This window comes from Brienomyrus brachyistius, chromosome 17, assembly GCF_023856365.1.
Source record: "Brienomyrus brachyistius isolate T26 chromosome 17, BBRACH_0.4, whole genome shotgun sequence".
NCBI classification, from domain to species: domain Eukaryota; kingdom Metazoa; phylum Chordata; class Actinopteri; order Osteoglossiformes; family Mormyridae; genus Brienomyrus; species Brienomyrus brachyistius.
This window is the reverse complement of record NC_064549.1, coordinates 18722318-18740889: the sequence shown is the minus strand read 5'-3', so window position 1 is coordinate 18740889 and position 18572 is coordinate 18722318. Positions and strand designations below refer to the sequence as shown.

At 40.9% G+C, this 18572-nt stretch overlaps 2 protein-coding genes across 3 annotated transcripts in view; one reads left to right on the top strand and one right to left on the bottom strand.

Annotated features, from left to right (window-relative positions):
- LOC125712376 (collagen alpha-1(I) chain-like) overlaps positions 1-18572 on the top strand; it is a 41259-nt gene that overhangs the window by 12382 nt on the left and 10305 nt on the right. For both annotated transcript variants that reach the window (XM_048982350.1, XM_048982351.1), the window contains exons 8-17: positions 4212-4373; positions 4523-4690; positions 5054-5197; positions 5284-5391; positions 5656-5834; positions 6010-6073; positions 11399-11473; positions 13925-14032; positions 14532-14639; positions 16913-16984. In XM_048982350.1, coding sequence (XP_048838307.1) covers positions 4212-4373; positions 4523-4690; positions 5054-5197; positions 5284-5391; positions 5656-5834; positions 6010-6073; positions 11399-11473; positions 13925-14032; positions 14532-14639; positions 16913-16984 — 1188 coding nt within the window. The remainder of the gene's footprint in view (positions 1-4211; positions 4374-4522; positions 4691-5053; positions 5198-5283; positions 5392-5655; positions 5835-6009; positions 6074-11398; positions 11474-13924; positions 14033-14531; positions 14640-16912; positions 16985-18572) is intronic.
- On the bottom strand, positions 8571-9566 carry LOC125712397 (uncharacterized). Its single transcript, XM_048982426.1, has 2 exons — positions 9434-9566; positions 8571-9269 (listed from the first exon to the last, which is right to left on the bottom strand). Exons 1-2 carry the CDS (start codon positions 9512-9514, stop codon positions 8601-8603), a joined length of 750 nt encoding a protein of 249 aa, XP_048838383.1. The 5' UTR covers positions 9515-9566; the 3' UTR covers positions 8571-8600.

The following is an 18572-nucleotide window of genomic DNA, read 5'->3' as shown; positions in this document are numbered from 1 at the left end:
AACAGATCAGACAGACGGGACAAAAGGACCGGGAGTGAACGAAGGGAACATCGGGGAACGAGGAGCAGAAGCCGGAGGAACAGAAGGACGAGAGACAAAGAGAGGAGCAAAGACAGGAGGAGGAGCAAAGACGGGAGGAGGAGCAAAGATGGGAGGAGGAGCAGACAAAGGAGGGACTAGGGCAGGAGAGCAGGGAGAGAAGGAGGGGGAATACAGGGGAGCCCGAGGGAGCCCCAGCGGGCGACGGGAGGCAGCCGGAGGGGCCGCAGGCGGCCAGAGCAGAAGGGGACCTCGGAGGGGCAGAGGAGGCAGGGCGAGGGACCGACGGAGGGGCCGAGGAGGGAGCACCAGGGAAGGGGACGAGGGAGCTGGAGGGGACCTTAGTGAGGGCAGGGAGAAGGGGGGAGCCGCAGAAGGCAGCGTCGTCCGCCGACACGCCTGAGCGGAAGGACCTGCAGGCGACTGGGGTGCCGCCGTTGGGGGACCCGCAGGCGACCGCCGAGGGCCCGGCGGAGGGAGCGAGGCAGGGTGACGAGGTCGCGGAGGGGGAACTGCAGGCGAAGGCTGACCGGGAGGGCCAGGACCCGCAGGTGCCAACCTAGCCTTAACGCCGGCGAGCGAGGACAAGCCAGGGGGCAGGGTGGGCGGGACCCTAGTCCGTCGTCTGTGCCCCCTCCCCTTACGAGACACAGACAGAATTGCCCCTGCTCGGGGTCAAGGTCGGTGGGGCGACGGTGACGGGGTTACCAGAAGGGTCCCTGAGGGATCCCACTCTAGCTCCACTCCCTCCATGGAGGGAGGAGTGGCGGTGGGGTCCTCCGGGACCTCCTCAGGGACATGGGCCGTGGGGACTGGAGACGGGTCGGGAACGAGAGTCACAAGGGGAGAGGGAACAGGCACAAGAGCCCCGGGGGGCCTAGTCACTGGGAGCAGAGGGAGCGCCTGCTCGGGAGCCGGGTCCGCAGGCTGAGGGAGCGCCTGCTCGGGAGCCGGGTCTGCAGGCTGAGGGAGCGGAGGCGGTTGCACTGGCAGCGGAGGCCGCTGCGCAGGCGACGGAGGAAGCGGCGCAGACAACGCAGGTAGCTGCGCCTGTGGCAGAGCGGGCTGCGCTGGCAGCGTAGGAGGCTGCACAGGTAGCAGCGGCAGTCGTTCTGGCGCCGGAGTTGCAGGCTGGGGAGGCTGCCCGGGCGTCGGGGTGACTGGCAAAGGCAACTGCGGATCGGGGGCTCCTGCCCTCTGTAATTGGAGCAGCTGCCTGAGGTCCTCCGCCATCTTCTCCAGATCCCCCCGGTCGGAGGCGGGAGTAAACGCGTCCCTCTGTAGATGGATGGATGGATGGATATACGGACAAATTAAGTAGGTTTTTACATATATAATGACAGCATAAAGTTTTTAAAAGATTAGCAAAATTCTTCTTGTGTACATCCATCCATCCATTTTCCAAACCGCTTATCCGACTGGGTCGCGGGGGGTCTGGAGCCTATTTTGGAAGCTATGGGCATGAGGCAGGGAACAACCCAGGTTGGGGAGCCAGCCCATCGCAGGGCACACTCACACACCAGTCACTCACGCACGCACTCCTACAGGCAATTTAGCAAGTCCAATTAGCCTCAGCATGTCTTTGGACTGTGGGGGGAACCCGGAGTACCCGGAGGAAACCCCACGACGACATGGGGAGAACATGCAAACTCTGCACACTGGAGACTTGAACCAGTAACCCAGAGGTGTGAGGCAACAGTGCTAACCACTGCACCCACATGCTGCCCCCTCTTGTGTACATAAACCTACAAATGCTCAGCTACCAATAAAATACAATGCATTTTGTTGTATTGGTAGCATACTGATTAAAAAATTACATGTTTTTGGGGAAATTAATGACACATTACACAGATATTCAGTTACGTCCGGTTTATTAACAACTTTTGGAAACATTAAAACTGACATTAACTGTCTTCAAATGTGTTAACACATTTTAACATTTAAATAAAGTACTCACATAAAAGTGCTCACATAAACAAGCTCAAAAACACCAAGCACAGAAACATACTTACATAAACTGGCAAAAGCCTTGTGCAGAACAAAAGTATAATCACTTTTGTTATTTACAATGTTCAGAGATTGCATTCTGAGGGCAACTTATGTTACTCCCTCCACTCAAAGTCAGCTATTTGAATTCACAGCTTGTCTTTTTGCTCCTTTCTCCACCCTGAAGCCCCTTTCTATGTTAATTTGGTGATTTACATATCTTTTTAAGGATGTAAATTCATTGTCACAAAAATGGCACTTGAATGCTGCAAACTTGACATCTCAAAATGTTGAAGGAACAGTTGCTCATTACATTGAACTTACTTCAGACAAGATGGTCAATATGGTATCTGATGGAATCTGACTATCTGAGGGGGAAAAAAAATCGAAATCAGAAACCAAATGCAGAAATCACCATTTTGTAATGCATAATTAGCAACTATTTCGTAACAGGGTAATGTAAACACTTTCTTAAAAATATTTATTGTTTATGTTAATATTACAAATGATATGCTAGTATTTCACGTTAGCTAATTATAACATGTTTAACATTAGCTATGTCTACAATAGTCTTAATATAATATTATCTATCTGCAAAATAAAATAACGCAACCAACCGTTAATACTAAGGAATAAACTATATCTTACACTGACCAGTTTTCCCCGGTCCTTATCTGACCTGTGAGTTTAGCTGTGCTTTTATTATTTGGCGAATTATCTAATCCATTCAAATCTAAAACTTCTATGACTTCCAACGGTCTGTTCGATTGCAATCGGTGCATAAGCGAAATGCGCCTGGTGGCAACACTGTCAAACAAAACATATATTTTAAAAAAGTCTAAATATACATACCTTAATATGTGTCTTAGTCCTTCTCTGACTTCGTAGCGCTTTCTTGTATCAATTCTCAGATGATCCCATCAGTTCTGATCTGCAAACCTTTTATTTCTTTAAACAGACAAATACAGCCTTCCACTGACCTCTGCGTATGCGCACAAGGTTGAAACTAGTTGCAACCGGAAGCGTCCGGTCCATCGCAGTATAGACCTTCTGTGAATGTAGAAGTTATAAATCTCTTTGAGTCCAATATAAACGCTCCTGATTGTTCATATTAAGATAAATACGCTATAAACTGAGCTATGACAATCTACTTTTATCTACTTGCCGACTCGGAATGAAGCATTCGATGAGTAATTATTTAATAATATAATTACACTAAATACCAATTCGGTGACTCGTACATTCCCCATATTATCTAATTTTTTATTATTTTTTGTAATGTTTGTAACCTTAACTCTACACAAACCATTTAATATATATACAACAACACAGTACAATTGTGGTGGATATATGTTTAAGAATGAAATGTGCAACAGGTTTTAGAACGGTTAACCAATGTAGATTTTATATACATTGAATGCAAAATTAAAGTTAATGAAAGAAAATTCATAAAAAGTGCTGTTGCGCTTTAATAAAACAACAGCACATGTTGGTACAGTAAAAGCATTTAAATTTTACAGATAAAGCATGTACCCATAAGTCTAATTTCTGTAAAAATACCGAAAAGAAATTGTCCAGTTTCACTGAAGGGATTTCTCTGTTATTTTACAAACTGTGCGTAAATATACGTTTTTGCAATGTAGTTTTAATAAAATTTTTCTGTCATTTAACATGACAGGAAAAAAACGTGAATTACAATCAAATTGACTGATATAAAAGTTTAAAAGTCAGAAAAAAATGTCTTTTTTTACAGTGTAGGTTTATGCACCATGAATAAATCAATGAATGTTAGGCAAATACACATATAACAACCGAGGAATACTTGCCTTATTGTTGAATATTGTGGTCAGGGACCTGCTTAGTTGTTCTGAAATGTACAACCAATATTGGTATGTATTGTATTTGAATGGCTCTCAGACTGGGAAGAGATTTGATGCAATTTTGTTTTAAAATCCTCCAACATGTAATGGAGGTGATTATTTATTTAAGACTTGTGCTCTGGAATGACACTTCAAATTCTGTGATCTCCTTGCTTGCTAGTATATAACACCAGTAGGACTTCTCAGGCTTCCTTACTGTGTTATTGCTCATATTGTTATAAGGAATAGTACTTGTAACCATGTAATAGTAGTTATTAATCATTTCAATTAAGGTATGCATGATACACATTTATTCTGTGTCTGTAGGTTTCCCTGGGATGCCAGGCATGAGTGGCTGTAAGGGACAAAAGGGGCAGCCTGGAGCTCAAGGCCAACGTGGTACTTCAGGAGAGGTGCCGACGCAGTGTGACTGTGGACCTCATGGCCCAGGAGGGCCTCCAGGGTTTCGGGGTGACACTGGCCCTCAAGGTGTGTCTACTTGCATGACTATAGTTATGTCAATTGATAACATGACCATTGGTAAAAGCGTAATTTTCCTACATCTTCATGAGGCCAGTGGTGCTGCAAAGTGTCTCTTCACAGTGCTGATGTCATAAACATATTTTTCTGCTTTCAAGGCTGTGATGGGGAAAAAGGTGACAAAGGGGAGATTGGTGTTCCTGGTTATGGGTGCAAAGGCCTACAGGGGAACTGTGGCCCCCCTGGAGCCCCAGGATGTCCCGGATCTCAGGGGCCCCCAGGAGCATCAGGGGAGCCAGGAGTCTCAGGAAAAGTGGGGAAGAAAGGTCTGCAAAAACTGAATAGTATAATGTACTTAAGAGATTTGTAGTAACACCATGTTTAGAAAGATCTGTGAATACATTCATAACACATTACAATGCAGCTTAAGAAGTATTATAATCAACACTATAATGCCTTTTGACTGTCAAAAGAAGATGCTGTAATGCTTTATAAATTCTTATACTGGCCATTATGATGCATTATAGATATCTATAATGCATTATAGATGAGAACTTTAAGTAAACTTTTACCACAAGGGTTAAGGACAGAACATGTACATAATCTTACAGTTATTCAAGCAAAACAACAGATCATGGCGTATAAATTGGAAATTTCCAAAAGCATGCTCTCTGATTTTGTACTTGAAGGCATCTGTGGCGTGCCTGGTCAAGATGGATTAGCTGGTTGCCCCGGAAAAACTGGCTATCTTGGGCCTCAAGGGAATAAAGGGGAGATGGGCTTCAATGGTCATCCTGGTCCCTGTGGGGATATTGGATACAAAGGAGTGAAAGGTAGTACCTGAAATATAACAGTCATTTACAAAATGACTTGTGTTTACCATACCCCAGTAAATAATGACTATTGTCTCATGCCCCAGGTTTCCAGGGTGTACAGGGACAACAGGGAGGCAGCAATGTGAATAACATTCCAGGTAGTAAAGGGTGCCCTGGACCGTGTGGTTTGGATGGGATCCCTGGGCCCAGAGGTGAGGAAGCTGAGCCTGAGTCCTAGTCTCCAACTTGAGCTTAAGTGCTGGAAAGTAAGGTTGAGGTTGTTTAATTCTCTACATTTCAAGCACATATTAAAACATAGTCAAGACAACATTGTGTCAGGTAGGGCTTCTGCTCAGACATGACTTAATTTTCCTACTGAATCTGTACTCAAAATCTATTTGTTGGTGTTGTTCATGTGATTGTTCTGTGTGGAATGTAGAGTGAGATGTGTTGGCTCTATAATTATGTCACTGAAGGAGTCAAAGGCCAGCTTGGGAAGTGTGGCCCACCTGGCTTGAATGGAAGTCCTGGACCACCTGGCCAGTGTGGTCCTCAAGGACCACCAGGAAAGTGTGGTGTACGTGGCTTATGTGGCCTACCTGGTTCTCGTGGATGCAGGGGTAATCCTGGATTCCGTGGTGAATGTGGAGACCCAGTAAGATTTCCATCTTGTCTAAAGCTTATTTAATTTCTGTAGCATTGTTCAATGATACTGAAGTTTTGGTATATTGTGATAGTTATATTTGTGGTAATGTAAAATGTAATGGTTGTGTAGCATGCGATCATGTGCTAGATTCATTGTATTATACTCATTAAGGTCTCTCTGCTAGGGAGACTGTGGGCCAAGTGGAATACCTGGGAATCCAGGTTGTACTGGTGCCAAGGGCTTGAAAGGTAGGCAGTCTGTGAAGCATACCTTTTGCCTGAGAGATATTCACAACATTAATATGTTTAGATTTGTATTCATATTGAGCTACAATGTTGTGAATGATGTGGAGAAAATAGATTTGGTGCTCATTTGGTGTGCTCATCTAATCTGTACTCTTCCCACACTGAACAATTTGTACAATTTTTAGATGTACTGGATGGATCACCTGGTAATGTTAGAGTTAATAAATGTGACCCATCACCACGAAATGAGTCTTATGGGTGCAGTTCTACCAGTGCGACTTAAGACTCATTTCGTGGCCACTGGTCACAAATGTGTTTTTAGTAGTGCTGCCCACATTAAAGCATTAACATTTGCAATTAATCTGGAAACTTTAACAGGCTATTTTGTTTTTAACACAAATTAACTCCCCCGAGTTGGTGATCCCACTTGTGGGATAGAACAGACATTTTCACCAAACCATTGAAAAAAATGGTTTTTGTCATGAACACATAAACCCCACCCAGAAGCAAGCAACATTTGTGAAAACTAATGCTAATGAGAACAGGCAGAGACATTGAGGATAGGAGCAACATTTGTGAATGCTAATGCAAATGAGAACAAACAGGGACATTGAGCAGAGGTTTAGTGTTTGTGAATGCTAATGCTAATGACAACAATCAGAAACAGTGAGGAGTGGACCAGCATTTGTGGATGCCAGTGCTAATGAGAACAAGCAGAGACAGTGAAGAGAGGAGCAGTGTTTGACGATACTGAAGAGAACACGCAGAGACCGGGAGGAGAAGAGCAATGTTTATGGATGCTATGCTAATGAGAACAAGCAGAGACAGTGAGAATGGAGCAGTGTTTATGGATGATAATGCTAATGACAACAAGCAGAGACATTTAGGAGCAGAGGAGCGTTTGTGGATGCTAATGCTAATGTGAACAAGTAGATACAGAGAGGAGAGGAACAGAGTTTGACGATACTGAAGAGAACACCCAGAGACCGGGAGGAGAGGAGCGATGTTTATGGATACTATGCTAATGAGAACAAGCAGAGACAGTGAGGAGAGGAGCGGCATTTCTGGATGCTAATTTGAACCAGCAGAGACAGTGAGGAGTGGGGCAACGTTTGTGGATGCTAATGCTCAAAAGAATGAGCAGACAGTGAAGAGAGGATCAGCATCTGTGGAAGCTAATGCTAATGAGGACAAACAGACAGGGAGAATAGGAGCAGAATTTGTGGATGCCAATGCTAATGACAACAAGCAGAGACAGTGAAGACAACAAATACCTTATGCGAAGTTGCAAAGTGCCAACAATGTTGATCTAACCAGTTAATTGCAATTTTGACTAAGGTAATTAGGAGGGCACTGCACCCCCACCCCCACTCTGGCTATGTGAGAACAGGTGAATCTTGCAGGTTGTGAGAATTAATGTTATTGATAGTTTATACTGACTTGTTGAGACATTTCCCAATCACCTTGTTAGAGATGCTTGCCTTCCAGGTTTGTTTAAAATATCTGATTGCAAGTAAACATTGCCTAGCAAAAAACATGCATGAAGTTCTAATAGACTCGCAGAGAAGTACAAGGGCTAGCTCCAAAAACATATCATTGAAGCATATCCACCAATAAGCTTTTGTCCAGAGGTACAATTTGTGTGTGCTTTGCATTGTTAGTTCAATAGTATATTTGTCAAGCTAGGAAAATACAAGACAAATAACATCTGGTCTTAGTTGTGTTAGCTTGGTGGATGAGAACAGCAAGATGGGACCAAACACTTTGCAATTTACCCCTGTTTGGGAAATTTATTTGGGGTACAGGCAAGAACGGGAGAGGAGACTGGCAACAAGATCAACGGATAATGAAGGAACTGGGAAACACAGGACAGGGAGGCATTTACTGTATATACCCAACTAACAAGGGATTAACAAGAGCCAGGTATAGGCAGTTACAGTTTTTCTCAGTTGCTTTGGTGCATTTTTCACAATAGAATTGATCTCTGCACCACTACTAAGGCTCTTCTCAAAACAATTAGTGCAAACTGCAAAACATGGTGGATAACTTGCAAAAGTGAGTCACTTCATCAAAAAGGCAAGTCAGTTGCTCAAAATAAGTAGCCAATGCTTCAAAAGCAAGTCCCTTAATCAAAACAGGTAATATATTCATCAAAAGCAAGTACGTATATCAATCAAAGTGTCAGGGCTGTCACAATTACAAGTCATTACACCAGCACCTTTGGTCACAAAATCAAATGGTTTGAACATGTTCTCATTGTGACGGATTTCTTTGTAGGTGCTTCCCAATGACATGTCAAGTCTGGACAGCATGCATGGCATGTTGAAAACCATAAATTGTAAAGGAAAATCAAGACACTTCATATGCACTCTTGATAATATTTAATTGAAACTGTTCACAGCATTGTGCAACTAGGGAAATACAGTAAATCAAACATTTTACAGCAAACATAAACTCACTTAGACAGTAAACCTTACTGCAGTAGTTATGAAACAAAAAAAAAAAACTGAAAAACAGACACTGCTGCATATCAATCATTGATATCTAGACGCTCCCGTCTGTCTGCCCACATATTTGCATCAACGTCACAGCGAATGTCAGCTCTATCGATGCATCGGGGAAAGTATCTTCTGGAGTGTCGAATCCACCCTCTGCAGGACTCTGCTGTGATGTCATCACAAGCTGCATCCATAGCTGCTAGCAGGGTCATTTGGGTTTGTGGATGCCTGTCATATACCTTCCACCTCCAGGAAGAGAAAAACTCCTCAATTGGATTTAGGAATGGAGTATAAGGAGGAAGAAACTCCATAAGCATCCTGTCGTGTGCTGCAAACCACTGCCTGACTACAGCAGAGTGATGGAAGCTAACATTATCCCAAACCACTACATACATTGTCCGATTGTCACCAGGATCATCCCTTTCATTTTGTGGGATTAGGTCCCTATAAAGAGCATCCAGAAAAGCCAACAGGTGTTGTGTATTGTATGCACCAATACGAGGAATATGGGTGTGAACGCCATTTTCTGAGATGGCTGCACACATTGTAATATTTCCTCCTCGTTGGCCTGGGACATCAATGGTGGCTCTTTCTCCAATGTGATTTCGTCCATGCCGTCTGCCTTTTGCGAGATTGAATCCCGCTTCGTCAAGATATACAAACGTGTGCAGGGGTTCCCTGGCCTCCAATTCCAGGATACGCTATACAAAGGATGAGAATAAAAAAGTCTGTAATGGTGCATTTGGCACAACAGATTGTACAGTTTGAATTGTAAATAGGATTACAGTAACATGCATAAATGTAAGTGCAGTACATGGCCTAAACTTTTACAGTAAACAGAGGTACATATGCAAACATGTTTTACCTGTACATACTGGTGACGGAGCTCCTTCACTCCATCACTGTTCCGTTCAAATGGTACTTTGTACAAATGCTTCATGGACATTTCATTCCGTCTGAGGACTCAGTCTATGGTGGAAATTGATATTGACTGAATATTTCCGTGTCATCTTCTACGACAGTTCTTTGTATTTCTCTCAGTCTCAAAGCGTTATTTGCAGCCACCATTGCACAAATTCTTTCCTCTTGCTGCGGAGTCAAAAGTGGACCTCTTCTAGGTTGTCTGGCAGTCCTTTTTGAGATGCAGATGAAAAAACACAAACATAAATAAGCGCAAACATGCTTACAGTAATTGTTACAGGACTATCATTCAAAACTCCTTTCTTTACAGCATTACTGTATTGTACCACAGCACACTATGCCACACCTGGGCCAAGCCTGCGCTTCAGTTACAGTACGTCTATATGTAAAGATCTATAAGGTCATGTCCTAATGCAAGTCTCCTGTATGACTATGAAAGTGCAGAGCAAATTAATTTGTGCTGAATAACTACATTACAGTATGCTCACCTGTTTTCCCGATGAAATGTCTGAATAATAGAACTGACAGTAGTTCTCCCAACATTTGGCTGCACCCTTCGACCAGCCTCGGCCATTGTGAGGCCATGGTTTATCACATGATCCACAAGTGTTGCCCTGATTTCGTCAGGAACGTGTCTATCTGGTTGGCCTCTTCTTACCCAGTTTTGTCCTCGTCCTCCACCGATCCTCACCCCTCTTCCACAAGGCTGACGTTCCATGTTCTGCAGTTTTGTAGATTCAGTATGCACCTCATGCCAATCCTGTCTGTTGGTTTACATTATATATATACTTGTAGAGTAGGGGATACTGTAACGCGATTCACCTGTGACTGGGTAGAAGAGGCTTTTCATTGGTTGCAAGTAAGAGTAACACACACCAATTTTCATTAGTGTGAGATAAGGTTCACCTGAGAAAAGTAATTTATGGAGATTTTCATGGAAACTCCTTAAAAATAGGGTTTTCAAAATGGGTGTACAAATTGTTTGACAAGATGTTCAACAATTTTGAGTGCAATGACACAAGCAATGAAATGAAGACTATTAGTTGTAAGGACAATGACTATTCAGCCGGTACAAGTATAAATAATTGTGACAGTCATGATGAAAGCAAGGAGATAGTGATGAATAGCAAGTCAAAAGTGACCATTCTTTAGATATTTGTACTTGCTCAACTGCTTCATGTCCAAAGGCATTTGCCTTTGGACGAAATGAACATGAAACCGCCAGAAGGTTGTGCCAAAACGACTACATGTTGTGGAGGTTGAACTAACTATTGTGCAAAGTTTAATTCTGTTGTGAGAAATGCACCAAAGCAACTGAGAAAAACTGTAATACTACCGGCCAGATAGGAAAGGACTGTTCAAGAGAACCAACAGTGCCACCTACTGACCCTCACAGGAATAGGACAGGGCAGGCTAGAATGGATTGTGACGAGTTGAAAACAGGACACAGCTTCTTATTTTTCAATACAGGCCAACTGCACATTATACAGGACAGGTGCCAAAAAACAACAAAAACACAAGGGTTTAGCTACATTCTTCTTGTTTTTTTAGTTTTCTTGTTTATTTTCAGCTCGAGTTTGTTCAGTTTAAGTTTAGTTCAATAAAAAAAAGTTTTTTTTTTTCTTTACCAACACCTTCCTTCATCATTCATATCATGACACTATGCAGTGCTAATTCCATTTTGGGGTCTCAAAATTTAAGCAGTTTTAGTTCCTCATCTGGTGCATAGTTTGAAAAAGGTCCCTAAAATGGTTTTGGAGGAATCGCTTTACATACCAAAGCTTCTGCAATGGCAGCGGACTGGTGGTAAAACCATATGTATTCCCCAAATTACAGAGAATGCAAAAAAAATGATCTTGTCTTAACTTGAACAAGTGTGTTGTGAAAAACAAAATTTTCTTTTGCATAGGTGAAAAGGGAGAATCTATTTATGATAAAGGAATAGCAGGAGAGAGAGGAAACCCTGGAGACAATGGTGCATGTGGTAAGTGTCTTGTGAACAATTAATTGTCTTATAAGTAATTTCAGTAAGATGCATAACATTGTTGGTTATGTCACTTTTCATCTAACCCAAGCACTGGTATATATAAATTTCTATTTTAAAGCAGAGGAACACTAATGTACAAAATTATTTAGGATACATTCCTAATAGGCCTGGGCGATATAAACAATTATCACATAAATTTTAAAAGATAAAAAAGGAAGTTCAGTAAACTATCCATAAGGAATATTGATTTATAGCACATATCAACCTATCATAACAGAGAAATTAACACAATTCCAGTCAATCATATAGTCGTTTTTTAAACACGGACATCCTATGCCCCCCAAAGAAGAAAAACTCACTGAGGTTGATGGACTTAGCGGAGCACGGGTGGAGGCGGTGTTATGCAGTAGCTCTTCTTTTGACAAGTGTGGCTTCCTTTTATTATTGCTGCTTGCCATTGTTCTTTTTTACAAGGAAGCCACATCATGTTTTCAGCCTATTAATATATTTTCAACTAAAGTTAATTTATTTTCATGTTAGTTTTGTGTGCTTTCACATGTTTTGATATTTTAATTAGTTTATTATTTTTACATGTGCATAGCCTGATTTGACAATAATGTAGCATACATTTCACCATTGAAATACGTATGATTGATAGTCGTATTATCCCTGGTATCGACAGTCTGTGCTTTTCTCACAAAGACGTTGGGAAGGAGCCAACAAAAAGCTACTTTAGGTTTGCTCAAAGGGTTTTAGAAAAAAAACTCTAAAATCTCAGTTATTCTACATTGTTCTTAATCTTGTTCATTATTTGCTAAGATCATTCCTTATTCAGGAAATACACCCCTGGTCATTATATTCTGGATCACTGTTACACCGCAGTTAAAGATGCTTATCAAACTGTGGCATGAGCATGTCTCAGGCATTCTGATCACAATCTCATTCACTTGATTTCAACTTAAAGACAGAAATTAAATAAATAAATAGTTCAATTCAGCAGTGAAACAGTGGATTAGTCATGTCGTCGGAAATCTACAAAGCTGATTTTACATCACAAACTGGAACATTTTCAAAGACACAGATGGGCTAGATTAATATACAGATGTTGTGTCAACGTACATCAGCTTCTGCAGAAAGATCTGCATCCCAGTAAAGCAGTGGGTGAGGTACAATAATAACAAGGCATGATGTTAGACAGGACTAAGCTCTGGGGAGACAAAGACACTGGATTTAGGAGTCTGCCGAAGCATACAGGGGATTGTTAAGTATAATATGAGAAATCCCAACCCCCTCACAGATAATGGCCAGCTCTTCAACTAAATGAACGCGTTCCATTGCAGATTTCAGATGACAAAGAATAATTCCCAGCCTTTTTTTCCCAACCATTCTCCCCACCAAATTCAGGACTGCAACTCAAAAAGTCAACTCCACTTCTCCACCTTCAATTTCCCTCTGCCTCCCACCCCCTTCTCTATCTATAAACAGGATGCTGGCCCCAACCTGGTATCACCAGCTACCCCAAGGCAGTGCTGTGACCAACATTTTCATTAAATAACCAGATTTATGCTGCGTTTCCACATATTTCACATGTCGGTCCTCCACAAGACAACGGTCAATGGTCTAAATGACTCCAGACCTATTACCTTGACTACTACAGTTATGAAAGCCTTTTAGCACCTTGTCTTGATCTACCTGTAAGCCATAACAAGCTCTCTGCTTGACCCTAGCAGTTTGTATACAGGACTACCAAATCTGTGAATGATGTTGTTAACCTTGTCTTGTACTCTATACTGGAGCCTCTTGACACCTCAAGGACCTATTCAAGAGTACTATTTGTGGACATCAGCTCAGCTTTTAATACTATTTATCCTGAGCAGCTGCAGGTCAGCTGATCTCCCAGCTGTCCGTATGGTATTCCACCTATCATTTAATCACAGATTTCCTTACACAGATTTCCTTACAGATAGAAGAAAGCAGGTACAGCTGTGGAGACATACCGTATATCTGACCCCCGTCAGCACTGGTGCTCCCCCAGGCTAGCACCTTCTTCCCTAAAGCAGTATCTCTTCTGAAACAGCACAGCCATCGGCATTAGCACTGGTGGTATCCAGCTTAAACAGTGCACCGTTGTGTCTTCTTTTTTCTCCTCACATTCCTCATAACATTATTGCATCTTCTGTGGAACTGCACCTTACATGTATATTTTATGTTTCATGTTACCTGTCTGATGTCGTACGTCTGTGTTCTGAGCCACACACACTTGGAAAAAATTGTAGTATGCTTGACATACCTGGTGAATGAAGTGTTTCATAGTCTGAGTCAACTCTGAGCTCAGTCATTAATAGGGTGTTTCTGACAACAGAATGACCGCTGAATGAAATTAGACTAAGGTCAAATGATACTGCTGCAGTGTTCAGAAATACCACTATATTTCAAACCACTTTCCAGGTCCGAGAGGAGACCCTGGTGACTCCGGACTGTCAGGTGCCTCTGGCTATACAGGACAAAGAGGATTGCCTGGAGAACCTGGGCCTGAAGGACCACAAGGAAACCCAGGTAATAATAATAGTCTACTGCCATTAAAGCAGCGGCCTTTAGGTGTTTGTAAAGTAACAAATGAACCAAGTTTTTAACTGCCCGAACCATTTTTATTGTTAAAAAAAATAATAATTATTTAATTAATGGATGGATGTGTCCAAGGCATATCCAACTGGCTTCAAAATGAATGAAATGCAAATTTCTCTTCAAGATCTAACTTACCAAACACTAGAAATAAGTGTGAGGTTGCACAGCCTAAATGCCGATTAGATAGCCACTGTGAAAGAAATGAAAATGTCCATGAAATTGTGCTTGTCAGATTTTTCACAAATGTAAAAAACAAGTGTAAGAACAAAATATGTTGTATAGACTTTATAAGCAGGTGAAAGATGGTTGTATCTTTCTGAATGATCACTGCAAAAGGATAAAATGTTTATCCATTGTCTTTTATTACACATTGCTTATTTAAGACTAAAGACATGATTTTAGTCTTCACATCTTTGTTGTTTTCTGGAAGGTCACATGGGCCTTCAAGGTCCATGTGGAAAAGAAGGACAGGAAGGTCTTGCAGGATTCCCTGGACAGATTGGACTATTTGGAAATCCAGGACCTAAAGGACTTGCAGGTAAAAAAATCTAATTCATGTTAATTTATATTCATATTTACATACACACACACGAAACATGCATACAGTACTGCGCAGAAGTCTTAGACAGTTAATGAAAATGTTAGTCATTTTCAGTCAATGATTAACCGTGTATATGACAATAGCAAGCTTTAAAAATTGAATCAAAACTCTTACCAGCATTAACATGTCTTGGTTGTTGTGTGTTCAGTTGTCAGGATTGATATTTCATAGCAACTTTGCATAAAACATTATGTCATCGAGCTCTGAACTAATGTCAGGCCGATATCTGAATTTGCATTAGCGAATACTGCCGCAAAAAATACACTATATGGACAAAAGGATTGTCATACCCTTCTTAATTATTGAATTCAGGTGTTTCATTCAGGCCCATTGCCACAGGTGTATAAGATCAAGTACCTAGCCTTGCAGTCAGGTTTACAAACATTTGTGAAAGAATGGGCCATTCTGAAGTGCTCAGTGAATGCAAGTGTGGAAATATCATAGGATGCCACCTTTGCAATAAATCATGAAATTTCTTCCTTGCTAGATATTCCATGGTCAACTGTAAGTGGTATTATTAAGTGGAAGCATTTAGGAACAACTGCAACTCAGCCATGAAGCAGCAGATCATATAAAGTGACAGAGCATGATCACTTCAAGTGTTGAGGCACATAATGCGTAAAAGTCGCCAATGCTCTCTTGACTCGGTAATTCCTCTGGCATTAACCCCAGCACAAAAACTGTGCACTGGAAGCTTCATGGAATTGGCTTCCATGCTTGAACAACTGCATGCAAGCCTCACACCACCAAGCACAATGCCGGATGAAATGGTGTAAAGCACACCACCACTGTACTCAAACAAAGGAGACTAAGGGGGACATGATCCAGGTATATATGATTATTTCAGTGTTAGTTTAAATACTAACACTCATAGCCATAAGTGGAAATTAGCAGGAGAGCATTTAAAAATGAATTTGAGGAAGCACTTCTTTACACAGCGTGTAGTTAAATAATGGAATAGTCTTCCTACTAGTGTAGCACAAGTTAAAACCCTGGGTTCCTTTAAATCAGTACTAGATAAGATTTTAACAACTCTGAGCTATTAGTTAAGTTCTCCCCAAGCAAGCTTCATGGGCCGAATGACCTCCTCTCATTTGTAAATTTCTTATGTTCTTATGATCTGTACAGACTACCCAGTTCATCCCTTCTGGGTCCAGTTCTTGTATGGTGTACATGTTCCCCAGTCACATCATTGACATCATGTTTGTCTTTCGTGCTCACACTGGATGTTTATTGTGACCGAGTCTGATTGAACTGTGCCTGGACCCACCTCTTCAAGCAGGAAATACATACCTGTATGGTTTTGGGATTGGACTGTCACAGATACTTTCTTCTTCAGGCTTATAAAAAAAGTGTTTGACTGACCTTTTCCAAACTATGCAGCGGTATTGTACCAGTGATGAAGTGGAACCGATTAAATTTGGAAACATATTGCCTCAAAATTGAAGTAGTGCTGCATAAGTGATAACAAAGGGCAGTTTTAAAACTAGTTCTTGTTTGACTGATACAGTAACTGAAAACGTATGTCAGGGGTGCTTTTCAAACTTTGTAGACGCATTGAATAGCTTAGGAACTGGAGCTGGTCATAGATAGGTCATCCCAAAACTGAAGCGATGGGTGCTTTCACGCCACAAGAACTTTTTTTAGAAGCCAGAACTTTTTCCAAAAACAGGAACTTCTACCATGTTCACACCATAGTAACTCAAACTTATTTTTAGTCCCTATCTATGTTGAAAGTTATCTGGAAGGACTGGGAAAATAGATAAAAGTAGCCAGTAAAATCGAACAGATGGAATTATTTGTGCCTCAATTACATTAAATGCATCAATGAACACCTTTTTGCTTGTATTACCATTTTTCTGCATATGTTTTCAGGGTTTCCACCGCATCTGTCAGATTACAGTATTCAGATTATGTAGTGTGGGTATCATGATTTTGTATAAGGGGTCATTTTATATTACATCACCCAGAGGGTCCCAGGTCACCCTCTCAGATTACTCTGAAACAATTCAAAGGTGCTCCTATGCCAAAATTATGCAGAAATCCTAAATATTAAGTCTGTTTCTCTAATGGTTTTGAAACTACATCATTTTCATAAATTTGTATACATTTTGCTATGGAATTTGATTAATATTATGCAAATATTGAGATGGTCTATTTGTTTAAATAAGTAAGGATCTTTTATTATACTATTTTCAAAATCTTTTTAGGGCCCCCAGGACCCTTAGGTTTACATGGGCTTGATGGACTAAAGGGTGAGAAGGGAGAGAAGGGAACCAAAGGTAAGCATGGCATATATGGTACGTACTTTCATGTAGCTGCACATAAAGGTGTAGGCAGCACTGGCATTAATGCCTCAGATGGACCTGCATGAATCATGAATTATTTACCTAAATAACCAAGGGTGTCCAATTAAAAACATGTATCGCTAAAGATTCATTATTTCAGGAGCATGAAATGACACATTTTCGCAGAAACTTTACAAAATAAACCTAAAACAATGTAATGAGACACCCTTAGCCCCACAGCCATCAGTGAACGCTTTAATGTTTTAAATGGACTTACATGGATTGTCCGCAAAGAAATTATGTTGGTATCAGCAAGACACAAAACATATTCACTTATTGAACTTATTCAGAATTTTAAAAGGTGTTACTTATCTAGCTATCAAGATTATTTAAGTTATTATAATTAATGATATAATGTAATCCATACAAAGGACCACCAGGAATTCATATGTTAACTAGTACAAACGCAAATTCTGGTTAAATGGATGAGTTCATGAAACATCTTTTCATTAGTCAATTCGATGTCAAATGCTATTAGTAGACATAGGGGCATAAGCATATTCCATATATAGTTAATAAAATAATAATAAAATTATATGTTTTGTATATTATACAGAAAGGTCTGGATAGCAAATGACAAAGCAATTTGACACACAAACTGTTCAGTACAGTATGAGAGGTATTTTCTGCAAAAAATAAAATTAAAATGGAAATGATAAAAAGAAAATACAATCTCCACTTTGCCATTTAGTTTCCAAAGTCTGTGCACCCACCGCCCACACCGATTAACATATATTTGCATGTATTGAACTTGAAAATTAAACGGAAAAGTAGGAAATAAAAAGTCAAATTGGAAAATAAAAAGATAAAAAGGGTTTTTAATTTTATTTTTTAATTTTATTTTTTCACATCTGACTCATACATGAATGGAAAATTAAAATGCAAATGATGCTTGTCAGGTTTGCTGGTAATGCGGGTAAGCGCACAGGCAGGCAAGCGGGCAGGAAGCAGGCAAGGAGGTGAAATACGGGGTAAAACTGGGATTTAATAAGGGAAGGAAGATTACGGGACATCACTGACAACAACTAACATCAATGACCGACAAAAACTAAGGCAAGACATGGACTGAAATAGACAAGACTGGGCGAAAATAATCGGACACAGCTGGGTAAGATCAGGGAAGCACACGTGGATAATCAGGGGGCATGGCACACACGAGGATCGGACGAGCCGGGCATGACAATGCTATTTCATTTAAATTTTCTTTTTTGCAGAATTTTTGCACACAGACTTTGGAAACTAAATGACAAAGTGAAGATTGTATTTTTTTTTTTTGCAGAAAATACCTCCCATAGTAAAGTAGTGTTTGTTTAGAAATTAGTAATATTTTTTTTTCATGTTATCTTTCCGACTGTTATGAGTTGAGATTAGGGGTACTCAAGTATTATTTGTGAATTTTCACATTTGCAGGGATCTTCTGCCCCTAACCCTTGCAATTTTTTATACTAAAAGTGCATATGATGCAAAAATATGATGAGAAACATATTAGACGATCCCAACAGATACAGCATCTCTCTGGCAT

What these genes read in the sequence shown, in the direction of transcription:
- LOC125712397 (XM_048982426.1), bottom strand. Translation starts at nt 9,514, where the DNA reads ATGTCCATGAAGCATTTGTACAAAGTACCATTTGAACGGAACAGTGAT. An exon ending in TCCGTCACCAGTATGTACAG is followed by an intron (nt 9,270 to 9,433) that starts GTAAAACATGTT and finishes TCCTTTGTATAG; the next exon opens with CGTATCCTGGAATTGGAGGC.